Genomic DNA, 16,916 nt, shown 5'->3' with positions numbered 1-16,916 from the left:
ATGTGTGTATTTATTTGTTACAATCATTGCACAACCTTCTGTATTAAGTGTAAGATGAATCTTTAAGTGTGGCGTAATAAAACCTCAGTGATTGTCTTCAGGCAGCTTTTTAGGATCGATGGAGTCAAGAGTGTGTTCCTGGGCCCTGACTTTATTACCATCACAAAGGTAAAGCCATGCCCAGTTTGTAAGAATTGGCACTGGCACAGCTTGGCATACCACAACTAAGAATAGGTTGGTTTCTCATCCTTCTTCTTTTAGGCTGACCCAAATTTGGAATGGAAGGTAATTAAGCCTGATGTGTTTGCTACCATTATGGACTTTTTTACCTCCGGGCTTCCTGTTGTAAACGAGGACAGCCAGCCAAGCCCAGATACAGGTATGGTTTTCAAACAGCTGTGGTCTACCCATTATTAAAACATCAACTTGGACAGAAATAACAAGCTGCTTTGAATGCTGAGGAACAACAATCTCTGCCTCTCCTTTCAGCACCGTCAGACGACGACGACGAGGTAGTTGCTATGATTAAAGAACTACTAGAGACTCGAATAAGGTAACTACTCATGAAGGTGCACTATGACCTCAGGGCCTGTTGCTTCCTATGCTTTTTGGGTTTTTTGCCTAATACAAGTCAATGTTCTCACTCTGTCAGGCCAACTGTGCAAGAGGACGGGGGAGATGTTCTATACCGCGGATTTGAAGATGGCATTGTTAAACTGAAGCTGCAGGGCTCTTGCACCAGTTGCCCCAGTTCAATTGTGACTTTGAAGAGTGGCATCCAAAACATGCTACAGTTTTATGTACCTGAGGTTGAATCGGTGGAACAGGTTTGTTGTCTTTCTCTCATTTGATTTTAGGACACTGTTAATTTTTAAGATGTTAATCCTGACATCTTGATTTATATTTCATGTTCAGCACTTGAGCTGTAAAGAGCTTTTATGCGTGTCTTCCAGGTGAAGGAGGAGGAGGAGGCTGCTCAAGTCTGAACCACTGAAATCATACACATTCCTGTCTCTACCAGCTACTGACTTTAATGCAAGCAATAGTTGCAATAAAATGTGTTTGATAGCACAGCTGTGTGAAAGAAACAGTCACCATTATCAATTCAGATGTAATCTTGTATGTGTTGTTTCTCAGCTGTTTGTTTTTTTGGGGGTTTTTTGTACAGTGACAGTATTTAACAAGAATAGCCCAGTCACAGGAACAGCTGACTGTAATAATTTATTACTCCACATCTGTCAAGCAAGAAAAGCAGCCTTTTAGTTTTAAAATCAGTATATTATATGTGTATAAATAAAGTTTGTTATAATATTTTGTGACCATTTGTCTGCTATGTACATAAGTGTTCCAACTAGTGGCCTAGTTGAAGATGCTCAGATTTCCATTGACAATGACCAATATGGACAGGACTACAAATGAGTACGTCAGGGGGACAGCTAGAGTTGAGCAGTTGAAACACAAGAGGACGGATGGTTGATATACTGGACAAAGGTTGTTGAAGATGTAGCTGCCAGGCAAGAGGAGGACATGCAGAGGGTTGGTGCGGCATAAGAGGATACTATCAATAAGGTCAGATGATCCAGGGTGGTGACACATGAACAGAGCGACCAAAAGAAGGTAAAATAGAAAGTGGGTATTTTCCACTAAAATTATATAGACCATTTAAACTATGTATCACCAAAAAAACATAAAAGGCAATTTTGCATATAAAAATTTTAAAAAGCATTGGTGGATTTCTACTGAGGGACGTTGTATCTCAGTAATTCTAAAATCGCCAGAGCATACACAGGCTTTTGGGCCTTTTTAGCAATATTTTCCTTCCACGGCCAGTAGAAAGCACAGGCCTTCCATTGTGGGCCGATGTTGACTCTAGCAGCAGCAGGATCTGCAGGATGTTCCGGCTGCGAATCGCATCCTGATGCCACGTCAGAAATGCGTACGTCTGTAGGCGCAACCTGAATCGACAGATCTCCCGACCAATCAGAAGGCGCCATGGAAGAACGCGGTTGGCTATGATTCATAGGAACCATCGGGGGCGGAGCTTATTGACAGGCGTTCCCAGCTACCGACTTCAGAGTAGCTGTAACTGGCAGCAGAACTGTAGCCATGTGTGGTGAGTAGTGCATTTATTCTATATTTATACTAATAGGCGCTGAATGTGTGTGGTTCACGTTTCACCAGAATAGCTAGCTGAATAGTTATTCAGCTATTGCCATGTTAGTTTGAGGATAAATGCTGGAAATGAGCTAAGGGAGGCTAAAGTGAGTTTTGTATGGCCAACATGATGTTGCTAGCCAGCTAAATATAAACCGGTCTGTGTTTTTCCGTTTTACCCTGAAAGCTGCTTGATGTGGGATAACACGATCGAGCAGCAGAGTCGATATTTGAGTGCGACATTAAAATGCTAACCTGCTTTACGACGTTATTACCAGCCGAGTAAGTTTCCAGTAGCTAAATCTCTGTCTGTTACTGTGGTCTGTGGATCTAGATGACTGTGACAGAGACCTTGGAAAACGAGTTAGGCTCGTTGTTATTATAAAAAAAATGAAAGTGTAACTAGATGACCTGTGTTCTTTGGGATAATACCATACCATACCACCTTTATTTATAAAGCACTTTAACATATAAACCAGTGTCCACAAAATGCTGTACACATACAAATAGGATAAACAAAACATAAAATCAAATATGTTTTTTTTAAGTCAAATTGAGTCAACCCTTTAAAAGAGTGCCAAAGGCTTTAGCAAATATTGTACTATATAATACTGGTGTATCGCTGTGAATTAACGTCAGTCTTTCACTGTCTATATGACGCCAGTGGTCATAATCAGTTTGATGCTAATCCTGTCCTGTTTCCGCCGTCTCCATCTATCTCAGTCCTATGACTGATACCTGACATCTGTTTTCTCTCACTGTTATCACAATCAGAGCACTTCCATAACCAAGCCACCTTGCTATCAATATCTCTTGTCACAGTAAGGTGCCACTTTGCTTAGGTTAACCATTAAGCACTGATTATTTGCAGAAGGGTCCCTTTTGTCTCTCTTTACCCCTCAGTGTCCACCCCCATCACTTGCTTTTCTGAATGAATGCTCTGTTGAGCCAGGATGTCCACTGGTTAGTGTTTAGCCCTGTAACAGGGCTGCACTTTATGCCCACTCCTTTTGCCATTCATGGTGTCACTCCTTTCTGTGTGTATTTGTTATTAGACTGGATGACAGATGTTTTAGGGAGGAAATTCTCATTATTTATGGAGGTTGCCAATAAAATGCTGAAATCTTGATTTACACTGGCCTGTTTCTGTATCGTAATGGTCTCTCACTTGGGTTAGTAATCACACACAAATAAATCTCAAGTCTTAGTGACAAGGTAAATATCTTAAAATGATTTACAGATGGGAAACAGAAACATCTCGCGTCTGATTTTTTTCATTCCTTTGACAATTCCCCTACCTCTGCTTTACGTATGCAAGAGGTTATCTTAGGGAAACGGCAGGTCTATATATGTATACTTAATTGTCTATAAACAGGTCTATCTTCCAAGAGATAACTATATCAGGTTTTCCAGTGCCTGTATGACTTGTTTCTCGTGTGTTACATTAGTTTGTCTGGCACTGAATGTGAATAGCAGCAGATCGACAACTCCCAGTAATTCTTGGCCTGCTACACCAGGAAGGAGTCCAATTACGTTCTCTGTGGTTTCACCAGCCACCTTTACGTAATCATTGTCATCATAAATAGTTTCGTTTTAAGATTTAAAATTGTTTTAAAAACAATTTCTAAATCAAAATGAATCCAAAGCTTGTTTAAAATAAAAACCAGCTGATGGGATAAATCCATGCAGCATACAGATTGTGAGATGTCCTTTGGCATCGGAAAAAACCTTTTAAATACTGTAATAGTGACTTCAGCCAACCTTTACCAAACCCACATGAATTAAACATCACTCCCAAATGTTACAGGGGTATTAGTCTGACAGGCATTTCAAGTGATCTGCCCTTCCAACTGCAAATAAATAAATAAAAAATCTCCTTTTGGTAGCACAAATTCTTTATAAAGAAAAGCTTTCTAAAACATTATTCCCTCCTTCCCCAAGGAATCTTTGCCTATCTCAACTACCACGTGCCAAGGACTCGCCGTGAAATCCTTGAGATCCTCCTTAAAGGTCTACGTCGTCTGGAGTACAGAGGCTATGATTCAGCTGGTAAGAAAAAGAGAGACTCATCACCAACAAGTTCTGCCTTTTTTTAAATTGTGTTTTGTTTTGTTTTTCTTGTGTTCAGACCTCCTCAGAGGTTACTCAAGAAATGCCAAAATGTTGTAATAGTTTGTTGGTCTCCAATGTAACATTAATGCAGCAACTGTCCTGAAAGTCACACTTGATGTTTTGTTTTTCAGTAATACATGCCAACACTAATGACTTGTGCCTGATTTATGCTTGCGTGTGGTTACGTGTTGATTAATGTGTGGTTGTGTCCCGGTGTTTTATATACGGTGCCAACAGATGCTGGGATTTTTGTTTTTCTCCTGGTTCCTCGCTCTTTGTTCTGCTCAGTTTTATGTTACATTATTATTATTATTATTTTGTTTTTTTGTTTTGTTTTTTGTTTTCTGTGGAGGCAGTTATATTTATCCCTCTGGTTTTCCACTTCTTTGTACTTTCCCTCACATCCATTTTGGTAGTTTCAGCAATCTTCTTCAAGGAATCTGCTGTCTGACCTTGTATTTACACTATGATTATTTTTTCCTTATACTGATTAAATAATAGTTTTTTTTCTTTCAGTTCTTCTCAGACATTGGACCAAAAAGAAGACTTTACTTACATAATAGTAATACCACCGTTATACCTAATACCTACGGCCTTGCCATCTTTATGATTCAGCTATTTCTAACTTTTTTAAAAATTTCATTAGGTGTTGGAATTGATGGGGGCAACAGCAAAGATTGGGAGGTCAACGCCAGATCTATCCAGCTGATCAAGCAGCGTGGAAAAGTGAAGGCCCTGGATGAGGAGATCCATAGTAAGCTGAGATTGTTGCTCGTTTAGAGAGAACTAATAGTTGACCGAATCCTCAATTTTCCTTCCTGCACGCTGTGGTGCAATTCGCATATTTAATGTCGTCTGTCTTGGGGGTGTGTTTGTTTGATTTATAGAACAGCAGGATATTGACCTGGATGTGGAGTTCGATGTCCACAGTGGCATTGCCCACACTCGCTGGGCCACTCACGGTGAGCCCAGCCCAGTCAACAGTCATCCACATAGATCTGACAAAAACAATGGTGAGTGATGTTTCAAGTTGGTACAGAAACAGCTAAATGTTTGATTCTGTGTTAAGTTTCTGACAGTCCTCTTTGGTTTGCAGAATTCATAGTCATTCACAATGGCATTATCACCAACTACAAAGACCTGAAGAAATTCCTGGTGAGCAGATGTTTTTCATTAATATTTCTTGATGTGTTTTCATTGTTCCGATTTGTAAAGCGAAATCATTTTCTCGTTTCTGTAGGAGAGCAAAGGTTATGAGTTCGAGTCAGAGACTGACACAGAGAGCATCGCCAAGTTGGTGAAGTACATGTATGACAACCGGGAGAGCGACGACATCAGTTTCGCCACGCTGGTTGAACGTGTGACTCAGCAGCTGGTAAGGACTTGCTAATGTACACCAAAGATGCAAAAGCAATCAGACAGTAAAAAGATCTGACTTCCTGTTTGACCTGCTGCCTTGCAGGAAGGAGCTTTTGCACTGGTCTTCAAGAGTGTCCACTATCCCGGCGAGGTGGTTGGTACAAGGTAAACTCACACACTGATGGCTGATCTTAAATCTCCTAAAGTGACGTCTAAGACGGGTCAAAATGTATACAATACATTTTGAAGTCTGACAGTATAAGAAACCTTTCTGCGATGCATTTAGACCATATACTGGTAAAATATCAGGATGTGGTTTAAAATGAATATTTTCTTGTGGTTTATACAGGAGGGGAGGTCCTCTGCTGATTGGAGTGCGCAGTGATCACAAGCTGTCCAGCGACCATATTCCTGTGCTCTACCGCTCATGTAGTTATAGTTTCTCTTTCTAGTCAAATGTATCCAAATGTGGCTGGATGAAATTGCCTGAGGCCTGTTTTCTTTTACATCCCAGCTACTAAAGACAAGAAGAGCTGCAGCACCCTACCCAGGACAGACCAGGACACCTGCCTGTTTCCAGTAGATGAAAAAGCAGTGGAGTACTATTTTGCATCTGATGCGAGGTAAGCAGATACTGTTAGAGTGCACAACGATGTTCTTTATATGCCTGCTTTATGCGTGTATCAAAAATCAAACGTTTGATGTGGTTTCTGATCTGCCACGACAGCGCGGTGATCGAGCACACAAACCGGGTGATCTTCCTCGAGGACGACGACGTAGCCGCCGTGATGGATGGCCGGCTGTCGATTCACAGGATAAAGCGCACAGCTGGAGACTACCCAGCCCGTGCCATCCAGACCCTGCAGATGGAACTACAGCAGATCATGATGGGTGAGTGGAGGGACGAATTCTCTTCACAACATGCATTCCTTTCCCACACTAATGGTCAATAAATCATTTATACTGTGCCATTGATTTAGTCTCAAATCCTGTTATTATCCTGCAAGTCATAATCGATGACCAGCTGCTTACATAGTTTGGCTTGCTTTTAACGGTTTGCCCTGAGGTTGTTCTTGTTATCATCCAAGTCGTTACACTCTTGCTAGATTAGCAGCACCACCAGAGAAACCACTGTTGGTAAAACAAACCACTTTGCTTTAAGATGTTATTACTCCCATCTTCCCTTCTTGACCCGAGTTGAAATATTATGCTAGGTTTGTAGTAAGACAGCTGTTTCCTTCTTTTTCAACATTTTACTCCAGCCCCAGGATTTGAACTCAAACAAAGGGGGAAAACATTTAAATTTTAGCTTTAATGTGAAGCCATTAATATCCTATGTATAGAACAATGTGCAATTTGTGGCTTTTTAAAAAAAAGTACAGTTCCCCTTACTAATGCTTAGACAAATGCACCCAATAAAAAGCATTTCTCAGTGTTTAATTGTTGTTAAAGAAAAACAATTATTTTCCCAAGTCACCAAAGTTAAAGCGTTCACTTATGGGAATTAGGACACATTTTTATTATTGCATTATTTTCCCTTTTTTCGTGTATAAAATCATAATAAAAACCCCACAATCATGTAAGTTTATTCTTGGGACAGTTTTTCATGCAAAACAGACCTTTACGCATATCGACTCCAGGTCTGTAAGAATCTGACAAATCTATAATCAGTCAGGATTAAATTGCTTCCCAGGGCTGTTAGGTAATCCTTACTGACTTTATATTTGTCAGACCCTGATTAGGACTTGGAGTCGATGTGCATAAGGTCTGTTTTGCATGCAAAATTGCACCAAGAATCAACTTGTTACATGCACTTAATCAGTTATTGGACTTTTGGAATTGAAGTATTTCATCTATCCTGCTGCTGTGTCCTTAAATGAGGAACATGAGTCTAAGAAGTTTGCTCAGTATGAACACAGCTAAAAAAAAAGGAGATTAAATCTCATGGTTACTGTCTATATTTTCTTTTTTTCTTCATTTTCACTGACTTTTCCTCAGCAGTCCAGCAGAGGGCAGAGGTGAGCCGGTGTTGGCTGAACTCGACATTCCTTTGTGGTCCTGTCATTACTCAGCCTCTCTCCTCTCATTTCCTAGTTTTTTCTTCTTCTGCTGAATAACCTAATTCGCATGACCCAAATTGCTCTCAAAGGGAGGCTGAAACGCACTTGAATATATATATATATATATATATTTTCTTTACCGTCACGGTTTTTAATTGATAGGAAAACATTATCTCCCTAATGTTTTGTGTAAGTTTTATTTCATTTGAGGCATGACTCATGCTATGGCTGCAAATATCTTAATAGAGAAAGAAAGTTTGCCCAATAAGTACTCTCATTTCCAGGAAGGCCTGATTGTCAATAAAACACAGTGAGGACGTTTGTTTTTGCTCCTTCAGGAGGCTGTGGTTTGCATTCTCGGACGCTTAATCCATGTAAACAAAACCTCTCTCGTTCGGTTGAGTTCATGTGGGTTTTATGGGGCTTATAAAAAGTCTATCACTGAGTGCTTAACTGGTATTTACCTTTTCTTCTTCTTCTTTTTTTTGACTAATTCTGGAAATGTTCCCGTGATATCTGATCCTCATTTTACAGGCAACTACAGCTCCTTCATGCAGAAGGAGATCTTTGAGCAGCCAGAGTCTGTTGTTAACACCATGAGAGGGAGAGTCAACTTTGACAACAACACAGGTTGGAGCACTGCCTTATTATTATATTTACCAAGACAAGAAATGACAATTCCTCAAAAATGTCAATCTTTGGCTTTCACTGTAGTCTTTAGCGTCAAGTAATTTAGTTTTGCATGTGCTACTACCTTTAGTTCATTATAATAAGGATCAAGGACGCCCTATAAAAGTTTTACAGCTATAAGTACATTTTTTAAGTGTAAAATGTCCCATCTCTCCTGTGGGGTGTTTGTGGTCTTTGAGCAGTTTGTTGTGCTTTTCAGTGACACTGGGTGGACTTAAGGATCACATCAAAGAGATTCAGAGGTGTCGCCGACTTATCCTCATTGCTTGTGGCACCAGCTATCATGCTGGAGTAGCAGTGAGTAGTCTTTTGTTTAACCACCTTTTGTTCTTTGGTGCAAAGTCCCGTCAGAAAAATAATCAAACTGAATCCAAGAGGAAAATATGACAGGAAATATGACACCTGTGTTGTGGTATGAGCTGTGTCCTGCCACACTCTACGCTCTGTGCACAGCTGGCACGTTTTCACAAATCGATGCTGTTGTTTTTTTTCCCAGACCCGCCAGGTGCTGGAGGAGCTGACCGAGCTGCCTGTCATGGTGGAGCTGGCCAGCGACTTCCTGGACAGGAACACGCCTGTTTTCCGAGACGATGTCTGCTTCTTTATCAGCCAGTCAGGTGTGGAGACCAGTGCCATCTGGACTTGATCTGTGGCACATTCCCCATTTGTATTCCACTTTCTATTTGGGGGCTCTTCTTGATTTATCTTTCTATGTGCTCAACTTTTTCAAAATGCTGAGTCAAAGTTTTTGAAACCTGTGGATTATTTTTTTCTGTAAAGCTGTCTTAAATCAGACTAGTTTATGGTGCAAAAGTCAGTAAATCAGTTTTATTGTGTGAATTGTTACGTTCCATAAACGGGTTGTGTTTTCCATTTCTGCCGACCCCGCAGGGGAGACCGCTGACAGCCTCATGGCCCTGCGCTACTGTAAGGAGAGGGGGGCTCTGACTGTGGGCGTCACTAACACAGTGGGCAGCTCCATCTCGAGGGAGACTGACTGTGGCGTCCACATCAACGCCGGGCCAGAGATCGGAGTAGCGAGCACCAAGGTATACCATGGCAACCGTGGCTCTAATTAACTCTGCGGTTTTTATGAGTGCAGCTTTTATGCACCGTGGAAGTGGAAAACCACAACATGCATTTATTGTGTCACTGGAGATTGAAAGGATACTTCTTACATTAACCTCTTGAGGTTAGGTTATATTATGCTACACAGCATTACCAAAATTACTGTTATTATTATCTTGCTATCTTTGAAATGGCTACTTTAAACACAGGGACCAGGTCTGTGACTACCTGCTGTCAGTTGCCTCCTTCATAGCAACTTATATAAAGAGTGATAAAATGGTGATAAGACAGAGTCAGTCTGTAATCATTTTGAGGGGTGAATGGGGCCAAGTTGCCAATTACATGCAATCTGTGTGTGATAAATCAACCAAAATAGAAAATCTGTTGCCTTTTACATACAAATAAATTCACATTAACTGCATGCATTTAGCCAGAACCTCATAGATTTTGAAGAGAAAGTCAGAAGTTGCTCCACAAATATCGGCATAGTTGCTGTTGGATGACGATTTCACTGCATAATGAGACAGGGGCTCAGGAATCTTATATAGCAATATAACCAGGATATAACCAGTTGATTGGAGTCCACCTTTCAAATGTTCACCAATGTGTCTGACGGTGATTGCAGTCAGTTGGAGCTGGAGACAGGTTGCCAAACTACTTGCAACCAGTTGCAGGCTCCAAATGTTTTTTTTTTTTTAAATCAGTTCACTGGGCAGCAACCAAGTTTCCAGCCATAGAGTTTTCCTACTCATTCTATTTAAACTCCAGTGAGACTGAGTCATTAGTGATGAAGATGAATGTACTGCTGGGTGTGTTTTCACCTTGTTGTGGCAGGCTTGGATGTGGATGATTGAAAACAGCACATTTCCTTGGAGTTGAAGTGAATGCTTATTGCTCCATTTAAAAAAGCAATCTACTCATTTTTCTGCTTTTGTCTATGACAATATTTTCAGAGGCAACACACCAAATGAATTTGTTACGTTCAAATTAGAAAAATAGCGCATGATTTCTTTGATTTGTTGTAACTGAGCCTTTGATGCTTAGCTAAAGTACTGTACACCAGTTAATTGTAACATCTCATAAATGAACTCGACGCTCGCTGACTCTGAATGAAACCCAGATGAAAACTCCATTGCAATTCTGGTCCCGCCTTTTGGAAGTTGACGTGGTCCTCCACTGTTATCCCAGAGGGAGTTAAAGAAGCCTGATTTTCTCATCTCAGCTCATGTAAACCTTGGACACTTGGTTTCATGCCCCTCCCACCCCCTCACCGAAAGCATTTGCCAGCTGGGATTTGAGCAGAGGAGTTGAAGCCCCTGCTCTTTCTAGGGAGCATAGAGAGAGAGAGAGTTAGGAAAAGTGGAGCAGGTCCTTCCCTGCCCCAGCTCTTGGCTCAGTGACTCTTGTGTTGCTCCAAAGTCCCAGAGCACGCCTCAGAGACGCCATCATTTACTGCTCGGCTGGCAGGGCCACACACCCACACCCACCTCAACCGAATGTTGCACATTAAAAACCAAGCTTATCAAAACACTGACTTGGTTTGCAACTAATCACATGCTGAATCATCCCAAATTCATATATTTGGTCTCAATTTTCTGCTTTTTCATGCTCATAGGATTTTTTTTAAACTTTAAATGAGGGAATTTCCAATTCCTTTGTTCATATTCAAGATTCATGGCATAAATTAGCACTAAAAGACAAAACACTTTGATGCTATCATGAGGCAGATCCTTCTGGCAGGTCAGCCGACAGTAAATGAGAGAAGACTGCTTTTGAATTACATAACTCTTTCCACTGGGAATTTACAGGATTACAAAGTTTGTTTTCTAGATCACAGCTGTTGTGTTTTCTTTATGTTTCAGCTGTGTATGCATGCATGCTCACATTTGCAGGATCAAAGTTGGCACATTGTGCATCAGGAAAGCACTGACAAGTTTGAAAGTATGAATATGGAAGAGATCAACGGTTGAATATGTGGGTTTAAATATGTTGCCACAGCTCTGAAGGACTACGATTTGTGTGTTGTTGTGAAGAAAAAAGAAACGGTGTGTAAAGGTTTTACAGCTATTTTCTTGGCCCTGCACATTGGCATTTCTGAGTCCAGAGAGTCTTGTGAATTGACTTGGCTTCTCTCAGACTCTGATTGAATCTCCTAAATGAGCATGGAAGACCTCCAAACGTGCTCGGAGATGAAGGAAGGAGAGGGTGCAGGCGGCGATGACGGCAGGCACAGAGTCTCAGATGTGTTGAGGTTATAAGAAGCGACATTTCCAGAAGGATCAGACATCATCTGTGGTATATGTGGCTACAAAGGTTTTTAGGATGAGCAGCACTAACTTAACTGCGTGTGTTTTTTTTTTTTTTTTTATAATGCTGCTTGATGTGTATGAAAACCCACCTCTCCATATTTCATCTGGTGCAGATTATAAACTGGAGACCAAATTTGCAATCAAAACAAAGCGAAAAAGAAGGACATGGCTTCATAATCTGTACCGAAAGGCTCAAGTCGTGATCTGGTCGCTGCTTCGTTGGTTCGATATTGAGCTGCAAAATAGGAAATCTACCATTCCCTCTAGAAATGAGGTCACAAGCAAGCAAGCTTTGACTGTGCAGTGGTGGCGGTCCACTTTGTGACCTTCATGCAAATAGTTAGGGAGCAGTTGTTTTCTTTATTAGTCAGAGTAGAGACAGACAAAGAAACCGCATCTTAGCAATTGTGTTACAGTTACCGTAATAAATATTCTACTTTCTCTGTTGTGTTTTTCGTCTTCAGGCCTACACCAGTCAGTTTGTGGCCTTGATCATGTTTGCCCTCCTGATGTGCGATGACAGGATTTCAGTGCAGCCCAGGCGCCGTGAGATAATCCAGGGCCTAAGAGTGCTTCCAGGTAAGTCACACCACATGTGTTGTAATTCAGCCAGAGAAGTCTTGATCATATGTGAAGTTTAAACACAAAAAGACTGGAAAAACTAGCTCTCAGACCCAAGATCAAGCACATCCACAGCCTGTTTTAGTTTTGTTTTTGTTGGTGTTTTTATTTTTTTGTTTTTTTTTTAATCCTCTTAGAGGACAAACTTAAACGGCAACAAAAGGATCAGAAGACGAGAGAGAGCGGGAAGGGGGGCAGACGGATGAATAGCTTTAGATTTTGGCGTTGGGCTCTTGCATGACTCTGTGAATCTAAAGCACATGATAGCATGTCCCCAATAGTAACCTAATAAGGAATGTCTGGCTTGTCTGCCACTCCCTGCCCAACATTAGAAGCTGAGTCTAGGTTCATGTTGCTGCAATATTTTTTTCATATTTTGTCTCTGCCAGTCAGCCTCTTGAAACAAGAAAAAAAAATGTGTGTGTGTGTGTGTTAGATCTGATTAAGGAGGTCCTCAGTTTGGATGATGAAATCCAGAAGCTGGCAACAGAGCTGTACCAGCAGAAGAGTGTGCTCATCATGGGCAGAGGCTACCATTACGCTACCTGCTTGGAGGGAGCACTGGTGAGCACATGCGAGTTTATCATCTGACAGCTTGATTGTTAATTTCAGCGTAGGCTTGCATTTATCTAAAGTCTGGATGGTTTTTTTTATTCCCCTGCAGAAAATCAAGGAAATCACGTACATGCATTCAGAGGGTATCCTGGCAGGAGAGCTGAAACACGGCCCGCTGGCCCTGGTGGATAAACTCATGCCGGTGATCATGATCATAATGAGAGACCACACTTATGTCAAGTGTCAGAATGCCCTGCAGCAAGTTGTTGCTCGCCAGGTAAGAATCGCACATGGCGCATGTTTTGTGATCAGCCTTATTGTAATGTCGGTGTGTTGGTTTATTTTATAATCCAGTCACAAGTGATCAGCCCAGATTGTTTAGTTGCCTGAAATGCTCAAACAAACTCTGACAAATAAAAACTAAATGTGACGCTTTACAGTGTTTATTATATCGTGGAAAATGACTAAGTGAGTTTATTTGAATCCATTTAAGTTTTTTCCTTTCTGAAAACTGTTTGCATCATAACTCATTAAGTTCAAACCCCGAAAGTATGTTGACCACTGCGTCACCTCTGGCCCTTCAACTCAGTCGGTGAAAGGGGAGAGGTTGATTCAGCGCATCTCCATCATTGTGCAGTAAACAATCTGCAACAGATGTTGGTTTAGAGTTGTGAAAACTCACACTATATTCATCTCTTTGTTTCATTTACAGGGTCGTCCTATTGTGATCTGCGACAAGGACGATCACGAAACCATCAAAAACTCCAGCCGCACCATCAAAGTGCCTCACTGTTTGGACTGCCTGCAGGGCATCCTGAGCGTTATCCCTCTGCAGCTGCTGTCCTTCCACCTGGCTGTCCTCAGAGGCTACGATGTAAGTGCTTTCCCTTCAGGATCAGCAACAACTCTCAATCCAGCATGCTTCTTAATTCAAACATTTCTTGGAGATACCATTTTCCCAAGTCATTTCCACTCTTACAGTCATCATCAGTATACCTGTGTTTACAGGTGTAGTAAGAGTATGATTGTGTAAAATACGTCGATGATTCGTTTCAGGACATAAAAGAGGACAGTTGTGCAAAAGATTCTGGAGCACAATATAAATGAGATATTCTGTTATTATTAGCCTGTCACTGATCATCTAGCGCTGTCGCTCAGGACTGCTTTGTAAGCAGAAACACTGCCAGAATAAACGTGCAGTGTTTATATCTGTAAATCAGCATGTCCCCAACTCGCTTGAAAATGTAACCTACTTTGTGAACGATGTAAACTGGCAAACTTGGTGGTGAAGGTGATGACGATGTGGTTAGCTGCCACACTGAAAGAATTATAGTGAAATGTAAATAACCTCCATCTGTGCGCGAATTCCGACCTGCGATTGTTTCATTTATTGGCAAAGCCCACAAGCTGTTACTGATGTTTGTGCTGGTGCTGCAGAACTGACTTAGATGTGTTGTCCCCTTGATTTCCTGTTTTTGAGGAATATTAAAGGTCAAAGTGAGCAGCTTAACTCAAAGTCAGCATCTAGTCAGTTTTTCAGAGCATTTCAGAGAAACGTCCTGGCCGTGCAGCTCTGTAGAACAAACAGCTCCACCACACGCATGCCCTGTGTTTTATGTAATTTTGTCCGAGGGGAGGAGAAGCGCTCTGGACAGGACATGTGTGATAATTACAAGAGCAGTCCTGCCAAGCCGCCATATCTCTGGCTCGCAGATTAAAGTATGTTTTTGTTAAGATTTGTATAAATCATACTCGGGTGTTTTGACAGCAGCATTTAGTCAACAGCAGCAACAGTGTCCTTTTCATCTGCAAGGCTATTGATTGTCTGCTCCTCTGTTTAAACGCAGGTGGACTGTCCAAGAAACCTGGCCAAGTCCGTGACAGTAGAGTGAGCCGCACCATTCATCACTAACAACAAAAGCTTGGCGTAGACACACATTCAAGCACAGACCCCAAAGGAAGCGTCTGTGTGAAGTAAACCATCAGAAGATGACGTCCTGTCCTGTGTCTTGTGTGTCGTGGCTCTTTTTTTTTTCTTCTTTTTTTTTAATGTAGTCTTTCAGTAATCGCTCTTGTATCTCACTGTTGTGTATTATCACAGTGTTGCATTGTTTCTTTTATCAGAAAGCTTTGACAACATTTGTTTTTTCTTTGTTGTTGCCGGTGGCAAGGAATGGGTTGGGAATGACATATAACGTGCATATCACTTTTTCGGGGGTGAACCTGTATCAACCTTCGCTGGCCATTTATGGGCATGCCTTCCATGTTTATCTGTTGCTGATTGGGCTCTCTGGAAGCTGATGTTAAAGCTCACAGTAGTTTACGCTTTAAAGACCTCACTGGCTCATTTTCTCTTTTAGTGCAATGATTTGTAGTTTAGTTGGGATTTTTTTTTCCTTGGCAGCTAATCATTCAAAGTGTCTTTACTCCACAGTTGATGTAAACCACAGTCTTGAATCATTCCAAGCCACAGGTCATCGCTTCTTCATAATTGCAGTGTGGTTTTGATACACTTTCCCCTCTTGGATTTTCTTCTGAGGACACGCAGCAAAGAGCAGCATCAAATGTCCGATCAGAAAAAGTTTGTGAATACTGTCATAAATCTTCTAATGTTGCTGTGTGTAAGCCCAGGAATTCGGTTTTTTAAACTCTGGTTTTGGTCCACTCAGTTAATGAGAGGAACCACCTACACCAGAGTCTGAGACGTCGCTCGTTCACTCTTTCCTATTTTTCTCGACACGATCCTGTTACTGTAAACGCTCTCTGGGTGCAGTTTAGCGTTTCATTCTCGTGTGGGACTTTTCGCATAAAGGTTTCTTTTAATCAATAAACTGAAGTAATGCAATTGAGATAAAGTTGCAAACCTGAAGTAGAGGCAGTCGCCAGCCCACACCTTGCCACCGTCATTTTGCAATCTTGGGACCATTTGTAGCTTTTCTTCTTTCTTTTTTTTCCTCCTCTTGTTACATTTGTTTGTTAATTGGTTTTTTGGAAGGAATTTTATATTATTGAAGTTACTCTTTCATTTAAAATGTTAATGTTACTGTCATCTGAAATGTCAAACCAAAAATCTGTCTCTGGTGGCTTTGGCAATCATAAACCAAATCTCTTTTTTTCAGTTTCACTGTTGCTTTTGTAGCCAAACATGAACTGATTTTGCAGATCGTATGCTATGAAGTTATTCTGAGGCCCTGAGGGCACGTATACACACAGTCGCTTGGCAGCATGTCATACTGTAGACGTTGACTTTGGTCAGAAGCCAAATGCCAAGCTGTGTGTCTGTGATCCCAGGTGTCTTTTAAATTCAGAAGCCAAGAAAAGTGACATTGCGCGCGCGCGCACACACACACACAGTTATGCAGTAGAGAAAGAATAGGAGCAGCTTTTTTTAAGCCTGCATTCTTTAAGTTTAAAGATATTTATCTTGCATTTACAATCAAGCCTTAACTTGGACTTCATTTTCCCCCCTTGAGCCTTTTCTGAGCCAGTGAAATGTTGTTACAGGTACTTTTGTAACCCACACTCGAAACACTTTTTGATTTACTGTCTGGATGTATTGATCAAGGATGCTGCACTGGATCCTAGCACCATCTGTTGGGTTACAGAGGGAGTGGGAGTACTATTTATTAGTGGAACTGATGCAATAAAGTGTCACGTACGTATCTTTTAAAAGTGTCTGGGAGTTATTGGATTGAGGATGTGTGCGCTTGTGGATTTACATGACCTAAAATACTGACAGTGATAACAAAAGGTGTCTGTACGATTTTTATTCCAATAAATACGCTGTAGAAATTCAGGCACATTTGGACTTGTCATTAAAATAACTTGTTTAGTTTTTCAGGTTATAGATTGCACAAAGAGTTGAGGTACTGGAGGTATTTAGGGGTAGCTCAAAGTAACGATACGCCGCCGCTGGTGCCAAACTCCAGGAAGACGGACGCTATCGGTCTGATGCTCTCACGTAGAGCTGTCACCGTGGAGACGCAGC

The 16,916-nt window shown here is 41.3% G+C and overlaps 2 protein-coding genes across 2 annotated transcripts in view; both read left to right on the top strand.

Moving 5' to 3' along the window:
• The window catches only part of nfu1 (NFU1 iron-sulfur cluster scaffold homolog (S. cerevisiae)), a 5,940-nt gene extending 4,621 nt beyond the window's left edge, over positions 1–1,319 (top strand). The window contains exons 4-8 of the mRNA XM_005729408.1: positions 102–168; positions 262–379; positions 490–553; positions 653–827; positions 954–1,319. Of these exons, the coding sequence (XP_005729465.1) occupies positions 102–168; positions 262–379; positions 490–553; positions 653–827; positions 954–986 (457 nt within the window). The 3' untranslated portion in view covers positions 987–1,319. The remainder of the gene's footprint in view (positions 1–101; positions 169–261; positions 380–489; positions 554–652; positions 828–953) is intronic.
• Positions 1,320–2,038: 719 nt separating this feature from the next.
• On the top strand, positions 2,039–16,725 carry LOC102205136 (glutamine--fructose-6-phosphate aminotransferase [isomerizing] 1). The gene is made up of 19 exons (XM_005729405.2): positions 2,039–2,113; positions 4,096–4,203; positions 4,913–5,020; positions 5,154–5,279; positions 5,363–5,421; positions 5,507–5,641; positions 5,729–5,790; positions 5,975–6,054; positions 6,140–6,248; positions 6,353–6,516; positions 8,220–8,315; positions 8,575–8,672; positions 8,872–8,992; positions 9,267–9,424; positions 12,217–12,331; positions 12,810–12,937; positions 13,038–13,205; positions 13,641–13,802; positions 14,776–16,725. Exons 1-19 carry the CDS (start codon positions 2,107–2,109, stop codon positions 14,818–14,820), a joined length of 2,049 nt encoding a protein of 682 aa, XP_005729462.1. The 5' UTR covers positions 2,039–2,106; the 3' UTR covers positions 14,821–16,725.
• The last annotated feature ends 191 nt before the right edge of the window (positions 16,726–16,916 follow it).

Source organism: Pundamilia nyererei, unplaced genomic scaffold (assembly GCF_000239375.1).
Source record: "Pundamilia nyererei isolate P.nyererei 1_Seehausen unplaced genomic scaffold, PunNye1.0 scaffold00033, whole genome shotgun sequence".
NCBI lineage: Eukaryota > Metazoa > Chordata > Actinopteri > Cichliformes > Cichlidae > Pundamilia > Pundamilia nyererei.
The sequence above is the reverse complement of the archived record's forward strand: the minus strand, read 5'-3'. Positions and strand labels throughout refer to the sequence as shown.